This window comes from Capra hircus, chromosome 3 (assembly GCF_001704415.2).
Source record: "Capra hircus breed San Clemente chromosome 3, ASM170441v1, whole genome shotgun sequence".
Lineage (NCBI taxonomy): Eukaryota > Metazoa > Chordata > Mammalia > Artiodactyla > Bovidae > Capra > Capra hircus.
Genome location: NC_030810.1, coordinates 105,016,582 through 105,035,785, shown reverse-complemented (window position 1 = coordinate 105,035,785; position 19,204 = coordinate 105,016,582). Strand labels below are relative to the sequence as shown.

General features: G+C 39.0%; 2 protein-coding genes across 14 annotated transcripts in view; one reads left to right on the top strand and one right to left on the bottom strand.

The window, feature by feature from the left end:
• DAP3 (death associated protein 3) overlaps nt 1-3,755 on the bottom strand; it is a 40,757-nt gene extending 37,002 nt beyond the window's left edge. The window contains exon 1 of one of the 9 annotated variants that reach the window (XM_018046256.1): nt 3,329-3,755. In XM_018046256.1, coding sequence (XP_017901745.1) covers nt 3,329-3,477 — 149 coding nt within the window. In that variant the 5' untranslated portion in view covers nt 3,478-3,755. Of the gene's footprint in view, nt 1-1,958; nt 2,358-3,328 lie in introns of those variants that run through there. The other 8 variants (XM_018046258.1, XM_018046259.1, XM_013976750.2 and 5 more) reach the window with 8 other exon arrangements.
• ASH1L (ASH1 like histone lysine methyltransferase) overlaps nt 2,481-19,204 on the top strand; it is a 206,579-nt gene continuing 189,855 nt past the window's right edge. The window contains exons 1-2 of one of the 5 annotated variants that reach the window (XM_018046245.1): nt 2,481-2,565; nt 3,028-3,167. The gene's annotated coding sequence lies outside the window, so the exon portion shown is untranslated. Of the gene's footprint in view, nt 2,566-2,811; nt 3,283-15,951; nt 16,106-19,204 lie in introns of those variants that run through there. The other 4 variants (XM_018046244.1, XM_018046246.1, XM_018046242.1 and 1 more) reach the window with 4 other exon arrangements.

Below are 19,204 nucleotides of genomic sequence, written 5' to 3'. Positions count from 1 at the left end.
GAGGTTGCCCTTCATCTTCAAAGCCTGCCGGCAGCAGCTGGTCAGGTCTATGCCCTCCTGCATCACTCTGACACTGATTCTTTGGTCTTCCTCTTCCATCTTTCAAGAACTCTTGTAATTGCAGCGGGGTTACCAGATAATTCAAGGTAATCTCCCTATTTTCAGGTTAGTGATTAGTATCCTTAATTTTCTTTTGCCATGGAACATAACACATTTACTGGTTCCAGGGATTACAACACAGACATCTTTGGGGGAACCATTATTCTGTTTTCCATACTTTCTCTGGTTTAAATAATTTAAGGTTCATTCATTCAATAAGGTCATTTTATTGGGCACTTAATATATTTTAGTCTCTGGTAGGCACCTGGCGCATACATAAAAGAATTGAATACTATCTTATCTGTCTATACTTAACCGCCAATTCATGAAGTGCAGTTACCAGAAGTTAAAGGCAGAGACTATAAGTAACTCTCTTTATATACAAGTGTAGCAGAATTGTATTAGAAGTGTTTTTTCTTTGTAGCATATGCAATTATGTTACTAAAAAGAAATTTACTATGAAGGCAATGTGATATAGTGAAAAAAGTTACATTTTTAAGAGCCAGGCAAACTAAAGTCTAAAGATAGTTATCTGACTTTTTTGAGCCTCAGGCTTCTTCTCATCTGTAAAATGGGGATAATATGATCTATTTCAAAGTGTTGTTTATTTTAAGGATTAATAGGAAGGCAAGTTCTCCTGGCATAGTATTTCACAAATGTTAATTTTCTTTCCCTTCTAATATTTTAAGTATCTAAAATTCATTTCAAAATTTCCATGATTTGCTTTACACTAAACTACCAAAGAATATTAAAAAAATGTTAGACATAGTCCCTGACAACAAATTTAAAATGCTTTTAGTAGAGAAATACACTTGCGTACATGGCACAATTAAAAAAGATCAACAGCTCCTAAACAGCTCCATGAAAAAGTTTGGACTTAAGGTTAGGAAAAGCAAACATAGAGTGAGGTAACTGAGGCGAATTTCCCTTAAAAAAAAAAAAAAAAGCAAGCAAACAAAACCAGCTTACATATTGAAATACAGTAAGGAGGAAATTTAGGAGTGTCTAATTTTAGACCTTGAATGGCCTTTGAGATTAATCTAGTATAGTGATTTTCAAACTATTGCCTAGAAGTCCACAGATGTGAAGTAAAAGGGAAACCTAAGTGGATCCCTTGCCTCATTTATTCGGCTTTGCCTAAAAGGTGAAACAAAAGATTACTAGAAGACAGCTTTGGAATTATCTGTGGCTTTTAATAGTCCATAATTCTTTTGAATTCAATCAAGAGAAAGTAAATGTTCATGCAGTTTTGAGATACAAGCATCAGTAACTATGGAAATCTGATAGACCTAGATTTGCATTGTTTTATTTACGATTTGGAAGAATAGGACACAAACTACCAATTACATCCACAAACCTTATCAACATCACCGTGAACGATAACATAACACTGCACTTCCCCTGTACCTAGGAGTTAATTTGACTCTATACGTACATCGCACATCAACCCTGAAGGCAGATTAGGGGCTCACTAATTTCTATGTTCAATTTTTCGTTTCTTGTTGATAAAGAACTAAGAAAAATAACTTTCTGAAGGACACACAAGACACGGCAGATGGAGTCCAGACCTGAACTTGATATATATGGTATCTTTATTCCCTAGCCAGGCTGCCTAATGAGGTTGAAAATGTATCATCCATTCATCATCCATCCACGAAGAAAGCGTAAAAATGCATAAAAACATCATCGCATATAAACAGTAGTGTGAAATTCGAGAAATTTAAGCTGGGTTTTAAAAAAAAGAAAAGGAAAAAGTCGACCACTGAGTGGGTTCTTTCCTGAGACCTAGGTCCGCAACACAGAGCCCAAAGGGGAGCCCCCTAAGGAGGGTCGCCGGCCCTACTGGTCTCACTCCCTACCTCATGGAGGTTCGGAGTCCCGCTCCTTTCCCTCATGGGTACAACCCCCGTGCCGGTCCATTTCCTCACCGAGTCACAAACCAGCTCTCCCCGCCCGGCAAACGGCAGACACTGTGAAGCGCTGTCTCCACGCCGCGCGTCCCGCAGCGGAGAAGCAAGCTCGGGTCGTAAGGCAGGAAGCTGCTCAATGCGCAGCCGCCGCGGCCTCCAACCACCCGCCAGCGGAGGGGCGCTAGGCCGCCCTCGACCCGCTCGCCGCGGCCAGGGCGAGGCCAGCAAAGGAAGCTGCGGCGCCAGGGCGCCGCGGCCAGCGAGGTAAATGGCCACAGGTTTCTCTCCGTCACTCGCGGTCATTCGTGTCCTGACGGCAAGCTCTGCCCACTTCGCCTGTCGCTTTCTCCCCCGCTTCTGCGGCCGACGGGAATGGAACAGTCCCGCGGGGGGGATTGTGGGAGGCGCACGCGTGAGGGGTGGAGGGTATGTCGGGGGGGCCGGAGGAGGAGGAGGCCGCGGCGGCCGTGGCGGCGGTTGGTGGCAGTGGGGGCGGGGAAGGGGGGGAGGAGAGGAGAGGAGGTGGAGGAGGAGGCTTGGGCTCGCGCTGCTGAAGGTACGCGTGAGGGCCCGCGCCGGAGCTGGCTTGACAGGGGCCGAGGGGAAGGGGAGGACTGTGCCACAAGGCGCCCCAGAGGGAGTGCGTGCTGGCTGGCGGGCGCGCGAGGCGGCCGAAGGCGGTGGTTGGTGGGAGCAGCGAGCGACGAGCCCAGATACACTCTGGCGCGTGCGGGCGGGCGTGCGCGCTCCGCCGCCCGAGTCGGCTGAGGGGGGAGGACGAAGGGGGAAAACGCGAGGAGGGAGGAGTGGGAGGTGGGGGGGCACGAGGCGCCCTTCGCTCCCTCCCTCCCAAGGAGCTGCCGCCGCCGCCGCTCTGCCGCCGCCGCTCCCGCCGCCATTTTGGGTTCGCTTTGCGGAGGGGGAGAAGATCCCCGTCTCGGTTGCGGGACCCGCCTCCCCTCAGTTTCCCCCGCTTAGCCCCACGCCTTTCCCCTCTCCTCTCTCGCATTTCCGCCAGTCCGCTCACCCGCTGGCCGCCTCCTGACAAGCGGGAGGGATCCGCTGTGGACCAAGGGAAGCGGAGGAGCCTGGTGGCGGCCGCCCCCTCTTCCCCACTTCCCTGCACTCTCATCTCCCTCGGCCTCGGCCTCTGACACGGTGAGTAGAACCGTCTGGGGAGGCCTTTGGGCCTAAGTACTTCCTCAGCGACCCAGCCCCTGGCTTCCTGGGAGCTACTGTCATCTCCCGGACCTGGACCTCCGGGAGAGCGGTGGTAAGGATGGGGGAGGGGAGGGGAGGGCAGGGGATCCTGCGCTTACCGGGAAGTCCCTCCTGGCGGGGGTGCAGGGGTGTCCCTGACAGGCGGGCTCCTGCTGGGGGAGGGGGCGGGAAAGTAAGCGAGTGGAGGCGGAGTCGGCTGTGCCCCTGACAGGTTAGTTTGTGTCTTGTGGAGGAAGGATTGGAGCATCCCCCATAGTCCTGTTTGTTTCGTTGAAGGGATAAAAGTGGCAGGAGGGAAGATTTTCCGTACGGCCAGATCTGTGGTGTCTCTGACATGCTGAACTGTATGTAGGGACGACAGAATGATCTCAGTTCCGCAAGTTTAATAAATGTTACTCGTGGCTTTGGGCATTGAAAGACATGTTTTTGGTCTAGAAGACAGATGGTCTGTTGGTGTATAGCGGCTGTGTTTGTGTGAGTATACAAGGAAGGAAAGTGTTCCGGAAGAGTTTGCTTGTATTTTTACAAGTGTAATGGAGTTCCCCTTATACTAGCTTATTTTTAAAATAAAGCTTGGGATGTTCCTTGCTGGTTGATATGTTTGTGTATTTCAGGGTTTGGGATTGTCTTAATACTAACTTGGAAAGAGAAGACATGGTAGTATTTTGGAAATATAGCATGTAAGTGGTGGGGTCCAGAATAGTAGAAACTTATCATAGTCATCTATTCTTAAGAATAGTTTGTTGCTCAGAATAGGGTGAATTGTTTAGATGTGAAGGCCCAGAACATCTTTACTTGAACAATGTACTGTGAGTGTATAAAGAATGGATGGAGTTTTTGTTGACCTGAGTTTGTATTAACACTTCGTAATAGAATAAAGCTTTTATATTGTTCAGAATGCTCTTTCTGTCTGTTTGTAATCATAAATAAATCTCTGTGGAAATGGTAGGATGAATGTTTTCTCCCATTTACAAAATAGGAAATTGAGGCATAAAGACATCATTTTTTCAAGGTCATTTGTTAAATTGGTGACAAATTTGGGACTGTAATAGATACTTTTGACTCCTAGTCCAATAGTATAGTCATCATATCATGACATCTCAAGAGATCTTTGTCAGGCAAATCTGAGTTTATTGGAAAGATAGGGGCATATTGAATGGTATTTGGTAGAGATCAGTTGTGTCAGACAGAACATAGGTTGTCTTTGCCAGGTTGGCCTGTGAGAGATGGGTATTCCATGAGGATATTACTTTTTGTTTATGGAGGAAGCAGAGCATTTCTAACACTTGAGTTTGTGTATTTGAGGGAGGGATATTTAACTGGTAACATAGAAGCAGGGTGGGGGCTGACAGCTTAACTTTAAGGGATAAAGGATCTTCTTTCATTCATTCAACAAATATTTACTGAGTAACTACTCAATAAATGGTCCCTGCCTTGGGGTGAGAAAAATCAAGGTGACCCTGTTGAAGCAGCTCGGGTACATTTGTCTTAACAGTGGTAAATACTGAGACAGTGATACATATTGAGTCAGGTGAGGCAGACAGGTCAGTGTGGAGTTGAAACTCGAAAACCTTCCTCAAAAGTGTACTCAGTTTGGAGGGAATTTAGATCTTCCAGATGTTTTACTGTGGAAGCATACAAGTGTATTTAAGCATCTAATAGGGTGCCCAGTTTGTGGTAGAGTGTGCTGCCTTTTGCATTTTCTTTGGGCATTTCCCAGTAAACTGTTTTGGGGATCTGGAATTGTCAATATATGTGCCTGTGAATATTGGAACTTTTTGGCTGCGCTGAAGAAATTCTTCGAAAGACTAATTTTGTAGTAAGGATCCCCTTCTCTGAACATGAGAGAAGTATACTTGAATTAAGGCAACTTAACTGTATTTCTCTGGAAAATAGAGTTGTTCTTGATTTGCTGGATTAGTGGTTCTTAGAAGTTTTTTTTGGGGTCCACTTATTCTTCTGAGAATGTGATGAAAAAACCCTCACTGTAGAAAATGATGGGCATGAGCACAATCACAAATTATGCATACAATTTTTAGAAACTTAAATTGTAATGAAGTAGAGCCAATTTATATTTAAGTCTCATTTAAAAGTCTTTTTTTAAAAACAGTTTTGTTTGGGAGTGGAGATGTTGGTATGAGTTTAAGATGAAAGATTTTTTGTCAGTGAGCATGCTGACAGTAAGGAGAACTTTAAGATCTTTTTTATTCTGTTTATTTTGTTTTCTGTTCTTTGCAGATTGATTTCTACAGTGTTAAAACATGATTCTAACTAGGTGATCAGAGAATGTGATATAACACAAATGTTTATAGATTTATTCTTTCTCATAATTATTCATACTCTCAAACTGATTGTTTTCCAGTTTTGCATTGGGACTGAGGAGTTTTGAAGTTCATTTCTTGGAATTTATCTTAGTTACAACAAATGTTTTTGAGTTGTTTTTATGCAGGGGACACAAAGATGAATAATATATAGCCTTTGTCGTTGAAGCTATTCTAATTCAGTTGAAGTTATGAAGTGCATGTTAGTGGGAGCCTTTAAAAGGGCAAGGTGGAAGGAAGCATATTTCTAGAAGTTGAGATTTCATGACTTAGTTGCCTGAGAGGTTTTGCTGTTATTCTTAGGAAGTTACAAAGTCTTCACATTCTGTATGCAACTTTGCAGCTTAAAAAATGTGTTTTGGTATCATTTGATGTTTTGAGATGAAGGATCTCTGGCTTGAAAAGGATGCAAATGTTGGTGGCATTTTTTATCTTGTTTTGGATGTATTTCTGTAGTGGGTTTACATAAAAAGGTCTTAATGTCATTTTTAAATATACAGATATCTAGAAAACACTCTGGGGTGACTTGAAAGACTACCGCTGAATCTAGTACTGAAAATTAAAAATAATTACTGAATTTTTTAAAGAAAAGAAACTCAGAAAGGTGTTTTAATGGTACAGATTACAGGATTCAGTAAGATAATGGAAAGATCTTAAGAAAAATGGTCTGATTGTCTCTATTGTTATGTTCTCTGGGTAAGAAAAGTCATGTAAATTTGTGAAAAGTTTTATTTTCTCCAATTTTTAACTTGGATAGTAGGTTCCTACATTAAAAAAAAAATAACATGTCATTTATATGTGCGTGTGTAATGTGTCTATATCTTTGCATATGGATAACATATGTATATAGTCTCCTCTATGTATGAGATACTTCACAATTTTAAAAAACAACTATTGCAATAATTACAAAAAATACACAGGATCTTTAAGGATCAGGAATAGAGTGATTTTCATGTCCTGTTCTTGGGTTGTATTCTAGCACAACTTCCCTGTGTCTTGCTCAGTACTGTGTCTTTATAGTATTAGCAGTACCACTTGAGGTTTTATTCTAAGTCTTCCATGCCTTATGAATAAAGAATTTGGACACATTCAGTCCTGCCTAAAATAATATGCCTGCACATAGTGGGAAAGTTTTACCGTGTGTGTAGGTAGTGAGTCTCCAATAAATAATTTCATATTGTTTTTTCAGTTACACATGTTGATTTGAGTCTCTTAAAGATAATATATTCGCTTATATTACCTTATATTGTAATCCACTGTGAGGTCTACTTTGTGCCAGCCTTTCCAGAAGCATGTGCTAGCTTAACCCCGGCTATCATAAGAGAGGGAAATGAAAGTAGTTTTTAAGCTATGTTGCTAGTCTTTTTTTTTTTAATGTCTGTCTTTAAACTACTTGTAATTTATTTGGTTTATATTCTTTCATTTGGAAAGGTTAGATTTTCATGCTTATGACTTGTTATCTGAGTTAATAACTGTCATTTCATATTTTAGAAATCACTTTCTTAGTGACTATCTGATTGGGGGTGTTGATGGCAGTGTGATGTTGACACAACATAGTAAATTATGGCTTCAAGCAGTAATGAAATTTAGCTAATAATCTTATTGCTATTTCAGAGTTATGTCATTGAATATCTAACTTTTATGTTTGAAGAATATATAAAATTTTATTTTTAGCATTAATTGTTTTGCTTTCCATAGTTTTTAATCATTTGCTCTCAGGTATTTGCAAGTTGATGACAAGAGTTTATATTTTTTTCCATTTAATTTTGTTCCTTTTTTGAAGTGTGGAAAATTTCTAACCTGGAGAGCAGTGAAGTAAATAACAAAGTTCTCATGTATTCAACACCCAGCTTCAAAAGTTATCCAAACCCAGTTATCACACTATATCCCTATCAGCTAACCTCTCTTCATCCTCCCTTTGTTTATTTTGAAACAAATCTTTAAGATATTATATCATTTGATCCATAAATACAATGTATACATTATTTTCACTTTTAAATGGGGAATTATTTTCCTTTAGTTAGGTTTATATAATTTTTAAAATAAACTGTCTGGTGATAGTTGGAATTAAACTTTTCATACCAAATACTGTCAGTAGGGATTCCTCTGCAACATAAGAAGAAATGAACTGAATAGAACTTTACTTAATGGCCTTTAGATGTTTGCATTGTAAAATGCAATTGGTTCCTGTGCTTCCTAGAAAAGTGTATCAGCTTTTTTTTTTTCAAACACACGGTGAGAAGTAATGTCTCTGTTTTTTCATTGTTTTTTTAGTCATAGTTATAAATTGCTAAAAACATTTTCTAGATCCTTTTCAGTTCAGTTCAGTCGCTCAGTCGTATCTGACTCTTTGCGACCCCATGAACTGCAGCACGCCAGGCCTCCCTGTCCATCACCAACTCCTGGGGTTCACCCAAACTCATGTCCATCGAGTCGGTGATGCCATCCAGCCATCTCATCCTCTGTTGTCCCCTCCTCCTCCTGCCCCCAATCCCTCCCAGCATCAGAATCTTTTCCAATGAGTCAACTCTTCGCATGAGGTGGCCAAAGTATCAGTCCTTCCAAAGAATACTGGACCCAGTTATCACAAAGAAATCAGATGATACTGATGATATTGAACAGGAGCTGAAATTGGTCTAAAATCAACATGCTTTTTAAAGAGAATGAAATACACCTTGTTTTGAGTTTTGAAATTCCTTTTGTGGACATTTGAAAATACATGTCATTGCTTAAACTGCTAAAAATAAACCATGCTACAGAGCATGATGAGTAGAAATACCATAGAAAAAGAAGGTAAATATTCCTGTTGAGTTGTGAAGAAGAAACAGAGAATAGAGGTTTGAAGTGATTGCTGCTGCTGCTGCTGCTAAGTCGCTTCAGTTGTGTCCGACTCTGTGTGACCCCATAGATGGCAGCCCAACAGGCTCCTCTGTCCCTGGGATTCTCTAGGCAAGAGTACTGGAGTGGGGTGCCATTGCCTTCTCTGTTGCTAGTTAAGTACAATATAGGTGTATATCCTTTTTTTCCAGAAAAGGCTGACAGATGAATGTGAATTCCATCATTAATGAAAGTTTGGTTAACTTACCTTCTAATTCTACAGTAAATAAATCATTAATCTTTGACTTACACTTCTTGTTTTACATTTTTTTTCCTATGTTTTCCACACTTGATACCAGACCACTCCTCTCATTCAGTTTTATTTGTCCTAAGATCACAAGTGGACACTGTCCGATTATAAAGTAGCTATATCATGGCTTCTTGGTGTAAATGATATTGAGAATGTGATGGAGACATTCCTTATGATAAAAGTTTCTTAAATTCAGCATTGATGAAAATGAAAGCCCTAGAGTTTAAGGACTAACATGTGAAGCCTAACGGGATTTAATGGAGAAAACTTAAAAGATTGTCTTTGAAAGAAAAACTGCCAATTCTGACATTTGAGAAAATGGGGAAGTGAATTAATCGTGTATAATCATTATTGGATGAACAATGTTTTATATATATATATTTGAGGATACAAAGATAGGGAGATAAGAATTTCAAGTAAGTAGAGATTCTATGTATACAATTGATAACTAAATGATAACCCAGGTTGGAAAGTTAAAGTTTAGATGCAGAAGCATATAAAGATGCAGACTCAAGAAGAAAGAAGAGGAATCATCTTGAAACTGAAATTAGTTAGAGGTTTAAGTTAATTTTATTTTTCTGTGTGTTTAAGGGGGGAAAACCGTCAAATAAATGTAGAACAAGATCAGAGTTTAATTTTTTCTGAGTAGTATTTTTTCTGTTTATTCATTTATTCTTCATTCAGCCAATTAACATTTTTTCCAGTACTTCATTCCTATTTCTGTGCTTAGGTGTTGGGAAAAAAACTAGGATTTTTTTTTTTTTTTGGTTTGGGTTTTCTTTGAAGAGAGTTGTGAATCTAGTAATAGGAACATCATGTTAACAAACATATTATATGATGTAATACATTTCTTTCTCCAAGGTAGAGAGTGGAGCATTTTCAAGTCTTTGGGGAGAAAGGAAAGGCTAGGGATGGCTTCTGACCAGTGGGAAGAGACATGTTTTAAAGGATAAATATGAGTTATTCAGAAGGATATAGTGAGGGCATTCTAGGTAGAGAAAGATCATCTTCAAGGATATGAAGTGAATATAACAACAGAATGAGTTCAGGAGACTGTAATTTGAATCAGTGTGGTACTTTCTACCGGAGAAGGCAGTGGCACCCCACTCCAGTACTCTTGCCTGGAAAATCCCATGGATGGAGAAGCCTGGTAGGCTGCAGTCCATGGGGTCGTGAAGAGTTGGATACGACTGAGCGACTTCACTTTCACTTTTCACTTTCATGCATTGGAGAAGGAAATGGCAACCCACTCCAGTGTTCTTGCTTGGAGAATCCCACGGACGGGGGAGCCTGGTGGGCTGCCGTCTATGGGGTTGCACAGAGTCGGACACGACTGAAGCGACTTAGCAGCAGCAGCAGCAGTACTTTCTACCATTTTCCTATGATTTCCAGTGACTTCAGTACTATATATGGTTGGCCTTTGTGCTTAGAGATCATAAAAAAAATAAAGATGAAACTATGTTCAATATACTCTACTTAGAGAAAATAGTGTATTGTTATACTTCCAGGTAATTTTAACAAAGATTAAAATCAAGAAAATGATTCTGTTTTAGTTAGAATTTTTTTATTGGAATATAATTGCTTTACAATGTTCTGTTAGGAACATGAATCAGCCATATGTATACATATATCCCTTCCCTCTTGAACCTCCCTCCCACCACCTCATCCTACCCCTCTGGGACATCAGAGAACACAAAGCTGAGTTCCCTGTGTTAAAAGGCAGCTTCCTGCTAGCTATCTGCTTTACACATGGTAGTGGATATGTTAATACTACTGTCTCAATTCGTCACCCCTCGTTTCACCCTCTTTGTACACAGTTCTCTTCTTTATGTCTGCTCTTCTATTCTTGCCCTGTCAATAGGTTCTAGTACCAGTTTTCTAGATTCTGTATATATATATTAATATACAATATTATATATTGTATATAACAATATATATGTGTATATTGTATATGTATTATATATGTATGTTGGTTTTTCTCTTTTTGACTTACTACCATATACCCAATTGCTCCAGCATTTGAGTTAATCAAGCCTTGTCTATAACAGGTATCCAGCCAAGTAAAATAATAAATAATTGCTTTTCATAATAATGAACAAATCTGCCAGTCTCCATACTGGTATATTTCTCCTTCATTTGTTGAAAATCTCAAATAGTGATTAAGATTGTGGCCTCTTAAAATCAGATGAGGGATCTCCCTATGGTCCAGTGGTTCAGACTGTGTGCCTCCACTGCAGGCGGTGTGGGTTGGACCCTTGGTCAGGGAACTAAAATGCTGCAGCCACACAGTGCTGACAAAAAACTTATTTGTAACTTTTCACAAAATAATTATGGTCTTTGGTTTCCTTGACTGTAAAATTATGATAATTGTTGTTTAGTCAGTAAGTCGTGTCTGATTCTTTTTTGACCCCATGGACAGTAGCCCCCCAGGCTCCTCTGTCCAAGGGAGTTCCCAGGCAGAATACTGGAGTGGGTATTTCCTTCTCCAGGGGATCTTCCCAATCCAGGGATTGAACCCACGACTCCTGCATTGCATTTAGATTCTTGACCCCTGAGCCACCAGGGAACCTCAAAATGGTAATAATACTTACTGCTAAAGGTTGTTGGAGGATTGTATGAGATAGTATGTGTAAATGCTGAGCATGATTTATGTCATATAACAGGTGCAAAACACGTTTGCTGTTAATTTCTCTTCTTCATTTCCTGAAAAGAGAAACAAATTACTTTCCTTATACGTATTTTCTATAGGAGGTAAGAATATGAAAAATACATTTGTGAAAGTGTATATATAAACAACTTATTTACATGTATACGTATTCTTTCTTAATTCTTGGTTTATCTTATTTTCCTCACATGTGAACTCCACTTTTGTATTAATTTCAGGCCAGGCTTTTGCGTTTGGCTTTATTTATTTGGCTGCCTTGTATCTTAGTTGTGGCATGCGAAATGGTCGATCTTCATTGTGGCATGCAGGATCTTTAGTTGTGGCATGTGGGATCTTTTTTTTTTTTCAGTTGCGGCATGCAGAATCTTTAGCTGCGGCATGTGGGATCTGTTGATAGTTCCCTGACCAGGGATGGAACCCAGGCCCCCTGCTTCGGGAGCGTGGAGTCTTAACCACTGGACCACCGGGAAAGTCTCCTGCTTGGCTTCATCTTACCTTCAAGGATTTGTTTCTAACGTGAACAAGAATATATATTATTGTGTGAATATTTTGGGGTGGAGAACCTTGTCTTTGTACAGTGTTGGCTTTAGTTATGACAGTTCTCCTTTTAAAGCTGATCAGTATTTCCTTTCATTTTTTAGGAATAAAAATCTTCTAAAGCTTTGTAGTCTTCTAAAGCAGAACCCATCTGTTTTATTAAACCACCGCATTTGATTGAGAAAAAAGGCCAACATGTAGTCATTGAGTGATTGTTATGTGCCAGGCACTAGGATTCAGTGACAAACAAATAAGGTTCTTGGGCATTTTTCCTTTCATTTTCTAGGACATAATTTTTCAGTATTGATGTAACATATTGCTACCATCATATTATACGTGGTTCAAGCAAAACTTGTTCTTAAGGTAGAATAGAGATTTCTGAAGAGATGTCTTAGGATGTGATATTTTATGCCAGAGCAAATCAATTCTAGGGAAAAAATGTCTTAACTTGAGGAATCTTTATTGTTTCTTATGTTTTATACAGGGAGTCTGTTGGGCAGTTAGTCAAGTCCTCTGCTCAGAGTCAAATAAAAAACAGCTTTCTTCTTCCAGTGCCTTCCAACAGAAGGCATTCAACAAGTATTGATTGTATACATTTGGCCCTTTGTATTCACGGGTTGTGCATCTGCAGTTTTAACCAATCACAGATCAGCAATATTTGGGGGAAAAGAAATTCCAGAAAGTTCCAAAAAGCAAACATGAATTTGCCTCATGCCATCAGCTGTTTATATAGTGATTATATTGTAGTATTTATAGCTATTTGTATAGCATTCACATTGTATTGTGAATGTATCGTAAGTAATCTAGAGACATTTTAAAGTGCTCAGGCTCTATGCAAATACTGTGCCGTTTCATATAAGGGAGTTGAGTATCCCTTGGGTTTTGGTATCTCTGAGGGGTCTTGCAACCAGCCACTGGCAGGTACCAAGAGAGGACTAAACTTTATGCCAATACTGTATTAAGCCACCCATTCTAGTGTCCTTGCCTGGAGAATCTATGGATAGAGGAGCCTGGCTGTAGGGTTGCACAGAGTTGGACATGAATGAAGCAACCTAGCACATACGTAAGCCCAGGGGTTATAGCAGTGAGCAGTAGTCAAAAATCACCGCCCTCATGGTGCTCACTTTCTAGTGAGTAGTAAGATAATTGTAGAAGTAGATGTGATGTTACGGCATTTTGTGATAAGTATTGTAAGAGAAATGTAAAGAGGGTAAGGGTGAATGTTAGATAGTTTAGAGAAGTCCTTTGAGCTAATAGTGTTTGAACAGAAATCTGAATGATACGAAGGACCCCATGAATCTGTCTGAGGCATAAGTGCTGAGGCAGTAGTCTGTTTGGTGTGTTTAAGAGATAGGAAGGAGATAGAACAGAGTGAACAGTGTGGGGAAGAATAATAAAAAATAAGGAGAAGGAGGAAGCCAGGGCCTAGATAATGTAGGGTCTTTTAAGACTTGACTGTTTAGGTTTTATTCTGGATTTGATTGGAAGCTATTGAAAGGTTTTGAGTGGGGAGATGACTTGATCTAATATGTACACAACAGAGTGGCAAGTTATGTGGCAATTACAGTATTTGAGTCAAGAGATGGTTTGGAGTTGAACCTAAAGTCTGATCAAGAAGATGGGTTTAAGATATATTTTGCAGATAGTAGTGATGATAACCTGTATTGGATGTGTGGTCTGAGTAAAAGAGTAAGTCAAGAATGACTCCAAAGATGGCCTTAACAGCTGGATACCGTTTACTGAGACGAGGAACGCTGGCAGAAGCAAGCTACAGGAGTGCAGATGTTAAGAGTTTGGTTTGGATATATTGACTTTGAGTTATCTATTAAATGTTTCCGTGGAGATACATTGAGTAGGCAGTTGGATATATAAATCTTGAGGTTGGGATAAGTGTAAATTTGGGAGTTCATCAGTGTAGAAATGCTTATTTACAGGCATGGGACTTCATGAGATTACCTGGATAGTGAGTGCAAATAGAGAAGAGATGCTCTTGGACTGAGTTGTGGCATGTTCTTGACACTTAGTAAAATTGCCAGGGTTGAAAGAATATTTTGATATTATAATATTAGGAATAATACTTTCCTAACTAAGAAAACCTAGCAAGTAATAACTAGTCAAGACATAGAGACAAAAATAAAATGGTTGAGAAACAGATTGCCATTCTTTTACCTGTTAAATAGCTCTTTGTGTCTCAGAGCTCAGAACACTCACTTTATGTGAAATTAAGAGCAAGAGTGTCTATTTGTACTTGATTACTCTGAAAAGATAGCCAGAATGGTCATTAGTTTCCTAGATGTCCATTGTGAGAGGCAACATAAGGTTAAACAAACAAGTTCAAGTTTATAAAATAATGAATGAAGTATCAAAAGATGTTAAGCTAGTTACTCATTAATATGATACCCCTTTCTAGCTTTGAAAACTTACAGAGTTAGAGTGAGATCAAGCGGTCTCCTAATTTCTTATTTGCTTGTCATTGGGCATCGTTAGACCTTCCTTATAAGAAGCTGGTTTTTCATCTGTGGACTTAGTCGACATCCTAGAATACATGTATGTAACTATTAGGGGCTTAATACTGTATAGGTTGACTTACTGCATTTTGCAGGTTTTTCTGGATGTGGGTAAGGATCTATTTAAATGTATTTGAGGTGTCAGAAATTGGAAGGAATAGAAATAACAGGTGATAAAAGCAATCACAGTCTATAGATTTTGTTGTTGATAATTTGAAAACCTATCAGAAATCCTCTTCTTAGCTAATGCATGAAACGTATTCTCTTGCTTGAGCATATGACTTCACACTTGCCAATCTACCTCTACCATTAGGAAAATGAAGGGCCCATCTGTTGAATTGGCACTATGCCCAAAAGGCTGCTAGTGTTGGACTTTGTCAGTTCAAGAAAAGGTATTAATTCCAGAACATTGAGCGGAAACTTTCCTAGTAACAACATATTCGCTAGGGTTTATTTGATTGCTTGTTGGCTGTTTTATAGAAAGCACCTAAGAATTAAGGATCCATATCATGTATGATTTTTCCTAAGTCAGAAACATCATTTGTATGTATTTGAGACCCAATTCTCTTTCATATAAATGACATCCTTAAGAAACATTACCAAAAATTTCCAGATAGTTAGAAGCATTCTTATTAAGTAGAACTGAGATGTTTTTAAAAGTAGTATGATTTGGGATTCAGATACACCTCAAAAGACATTTCTAGGTGTGTCCGTTCCACTCAAATCCAGAAACTATGTTTATGGTGATTTTGAACTAGGTGATTAAAAGTGGCGACCTCCAAGTTTGATGGGCATCCATTTTGTACCTTACCTGAGAAGCGGCCTTAAAAACAGAGGACCATAACTCTTTTGGTGGTGGTGCTCGAGGTCATGGACCCCATTTAGAGCATAATGAAACCTTTCTAACCTTTCCCCAAAGGTGCACATATGCTCATAAGATTTTTGGCATGTAATTTTGGGAGGGGTTCTTGTGCAATTTTTATTGTAGGCCATTATACTTTGTTTCATAAGAATCTTAATTATGAATTGTTATATAACAATAGTTGCATTATTTGCCTGTTCTTCAATAGGGATTGCATGCAAAAATGGAAATAAACTCATATGGTATCATGGTTGGATGGTAGTTTAAGTAAATCTTTGCCAGACTGTCTGTTATCTGTCTACCTTCCTTTTCTCTTCACCATTTTGGTAATGCAATAATTTCTGGAGAATGACTAGTTAAAGCAACATACCAGTGTTAGAATGGCAGGCTGGATTTAAGAAAAGTGAGTGTCCAAAATTGGTAAAATGGCAGCAAAGTGATAATCATCTGTGCCCTACCCTGGATGGCTTCCAGCTAGGTTCCCTAGCTATATCCCACACACTCTGAAATGCATGCAGTTTCTGAATCCAAATCTGACCATGTGCCTTGGCAGGACATACTCTAGCCCTGTTAGGATCCTGCCTACTTCTTTAGTTTAGTGTCTCATTGGGCCTCTTACCCTTGTGCTTCAGCTGTTTGGAACTGTCAGTCATTCCCACACACAATGCGTTTATATCTCCGTGACTTTCATGTTCCTCCCAGTGCCTGGCTGCTTAGAGAACACCTACCCAACTTCTGAGACAAAGTTCAAGTTGATGCTGTGAAGCTTTACCTGGCCATCTCCCCTCTTTTGGTGAACAGTATGCACTCATTTCTCTTTGGCATATACCTAGGAGTGGAATTGCTGGGCCACAGGGTAAGCATATTTTTATCTTTAGTAAATACAGTTAAATAGTTTTCCAAGTTTTATTGTATGACTTTATGACTTTATCAGGCTCGACATCTTCCCCAGTTTTTAGTGTTGCCATTCTTTTTAATTTTAGCCATTTTGGTGGGTAATAGTATTTCATTGGTATTGATTTACATTTCGCTAGTGAGGTTGAGCATCTTTTCATGTGTGTGTTGGACATTTGGGCATCCTCTTGTGGAGTCCTGCTCTTACTATATATTCTGAATGCAGTTCCTTTCTCAGATATGTGCATTGTAAATATCATCCCATGTGTGGCTTCCATTTTCACCCTCTTGGTGGTGTCTTAATGAACAAAAGTTCTTATTTTTCGTAAAGTCCAATTTGTTTTCTTTCTCTCATCTAGATTGAAGAAGCATATAGTTGCATGTAGAAGGAAATGGAGAATTACTTAATAGGCGTAAAGTTTCAGTCAAGCAAGATGAATAAGCTCTAGAGATTTATTGTACTGATTGTACATATAGTCAACAATAGTGTACACTTAAAAACTTGGTAGATCTCATAGTGTGTTCTTAACACAATAAGACAAAATAAAAGATAAAGAGGTGTGTTCTAGGTGGTAGTCTTGAATGGAAACAGAAAGGAGAGGATTGTGTTAAGAAAATAGCACTTCAGGAATTTCCTTAAAGGTCCAGTGGTTAAGACTCTGTGCTTCCAGTGCACGGGGTGCAGATTCAATCCCTGGTTGGGAACTAGGATCTCACATGCCTTGTGACGGAGCCAAAAAAGAAGATAGCTAGTCAGTATTAAGATAATAGAGCTAGAAAGTACATCCAGAAGCTGTTGGGTTAGATTTCTCGATTTTGTGTATATATGAACAAGACTTGAGAGGTGTGTGCATGTGGCAACGATGGTGGTGGTTCAGTCGCTAAGTTGTGTCCGACTCTTGGCAGCCCTGTGGACTGTAGCCTACCAGGCTTCTCCGTCCATAAGTTTTTCCAGGCAAGAATACTGTATATGGAGCTATGTATATTTCAGTATATTTCAAATTTTTTAAAAATACGTTTTTGTTGGATTTGTGCTTAGTTATAAAACTAATAAACTCTGTAATAGGTCAAGGAAAAAATATTTATAAGTAATTTTTTCCCCTGTTTACTTTCAAATCTTTTCCCCTAAAGGTAATCAGTGCTATCAATTGGTGTATAATCATCCATTCATATTTATTTCTGTGTGCATACAAATACGTATTTATTTTCTACCCTTTACAAATATGAGATCATGCTTGCATTTCTACTTAAAAATAGCATATATGGCTGTATATTTGTGTATATGTGTATATGTATGTATATTTAACTTTCTGTGTGTGGCACATCAAGGACTGCTGTAATAGCCTATTAGTGCTTTTGTTTTTCTATGGTAGAAAATACTACTTTCCAAAATGATGGTGGCCACTAGTGTCCCTTTCCCACCTTGCCGGTATTGGTTGATACCAGTCTTAAATGTCAACCAAAGTAATGAGTGAAAAATGCCTTGCCTTAGATCACATCTGCCTGACTACCAATGAGGCAGGTCATCTTTAATGTCAATTGTGTATGCATATCTCCTGTATATCTTTTCTTTTGTTCTAGTTTATAGAAATAACTGTGTGTTAGAAATATTAAATATTAATCCGTTTTCATATTTATTATATCTTCTCCCAACTTATTGTTTGTCTTTGATTTCATTTACATCTTATGTTACTGGTATATGTTTTATATAATCAAATCTGTCCATACTTTCCTTTGTGGTTTCTAGTTTCCTGATTTTCTTTAAGGTTTCTCAACCATAGGCTACAGAAATAGTCACAGATACTCTTCAAGTGCTTTTATTTTTATATATAGCTTTTAAATGTATGAGGAAATTATTCTTGTGTTTAAAGTGAAGAATGGATCTTTGTTTTCTTCAAATGGATAGCTAATTAAGTCAACACGCAGCAAACGTATGTCAAATAAATTAGCTTCTTGCCATATTGAAATGTTAACTCGGAAAGATTTTTTACAGGGACATCTCTGGTGGTCCAGTGGCTAAGACGTCACACTCCCAATGCAGGGGGCCCAGATTCGATCACTGGTCAAGGAATTAGATGGCACAGGTCACAACTAAAGAACCTACATGCCGCAACAAAAATTGCTAAGATCCAGTGCAACCAAAAAATAAATGTTCTATGTGAGCCTATAAATATATTTTTTTAAGTTTTTACAGGATGGCCACTAGTGTATTCTGTTCTTATGCAAAGTAGGAAGGGAATCCCTTCCACAAGACCCTTTATTTTGATCTGCCAGAAAAATGTTAAATAGCTTTATTGAGGTACTGTCCAATTCCCTAATTTGAAACATACAATTCAGTGATCTTAGTATACTCACATAGTTCTACAGCCATCTCCACTATCTATTTAAGAACGTTCGTCTTGATACCCACTAGCAGTCACTTTCCAGTGCAGGTATTCCCCTTTTACCCTAATTACCAGGGCTGTCAGCCCACTAATCTACTTTCTTTCTGTATGGATTTGCTGTTTTTGGACATTTCATACAAATGGAATGTTACAGTGTTTTCTGTTGCTGGCTTCCTTCATTTAACATAGTGTTTTCAGAGTCCATCTATGTTATAGCAGGTATCAGTACATCTGGCCTTCAGTATCCTTGGGTTTCACATCCTCGCATTCAACTAACTGTGGATTGAAAATGAGTGGAAAAAATTCCAGAAAGTTCCAAAAAGCAGAATTTGAATTTTCTGCATGCAACTATTTACACGGCATTCACAATATATTTACAACTATTTATGTAGTATTTACTTTGTGTAAGGAATGAGAAGCAATTTAGAGGTGATTTAAATGCATGTAGGTTATATGAAAATACTTTGCCATTTTATATAAAGGGCATCAGTATGTTTGGAACTTGGTATCTGAGGGGGTTTTGAAGCCAATCCCCTGTCTATACTGAGGGATGACTGTATGCTGTTTTTTAGATGAATAACATTTCATTGTATGGATAATGTTGCCGTGAACAGTTATATACAAGCTTTTGTGTAGATAAATATTTTCATTTCTCTTGGGTATACACACACACATAC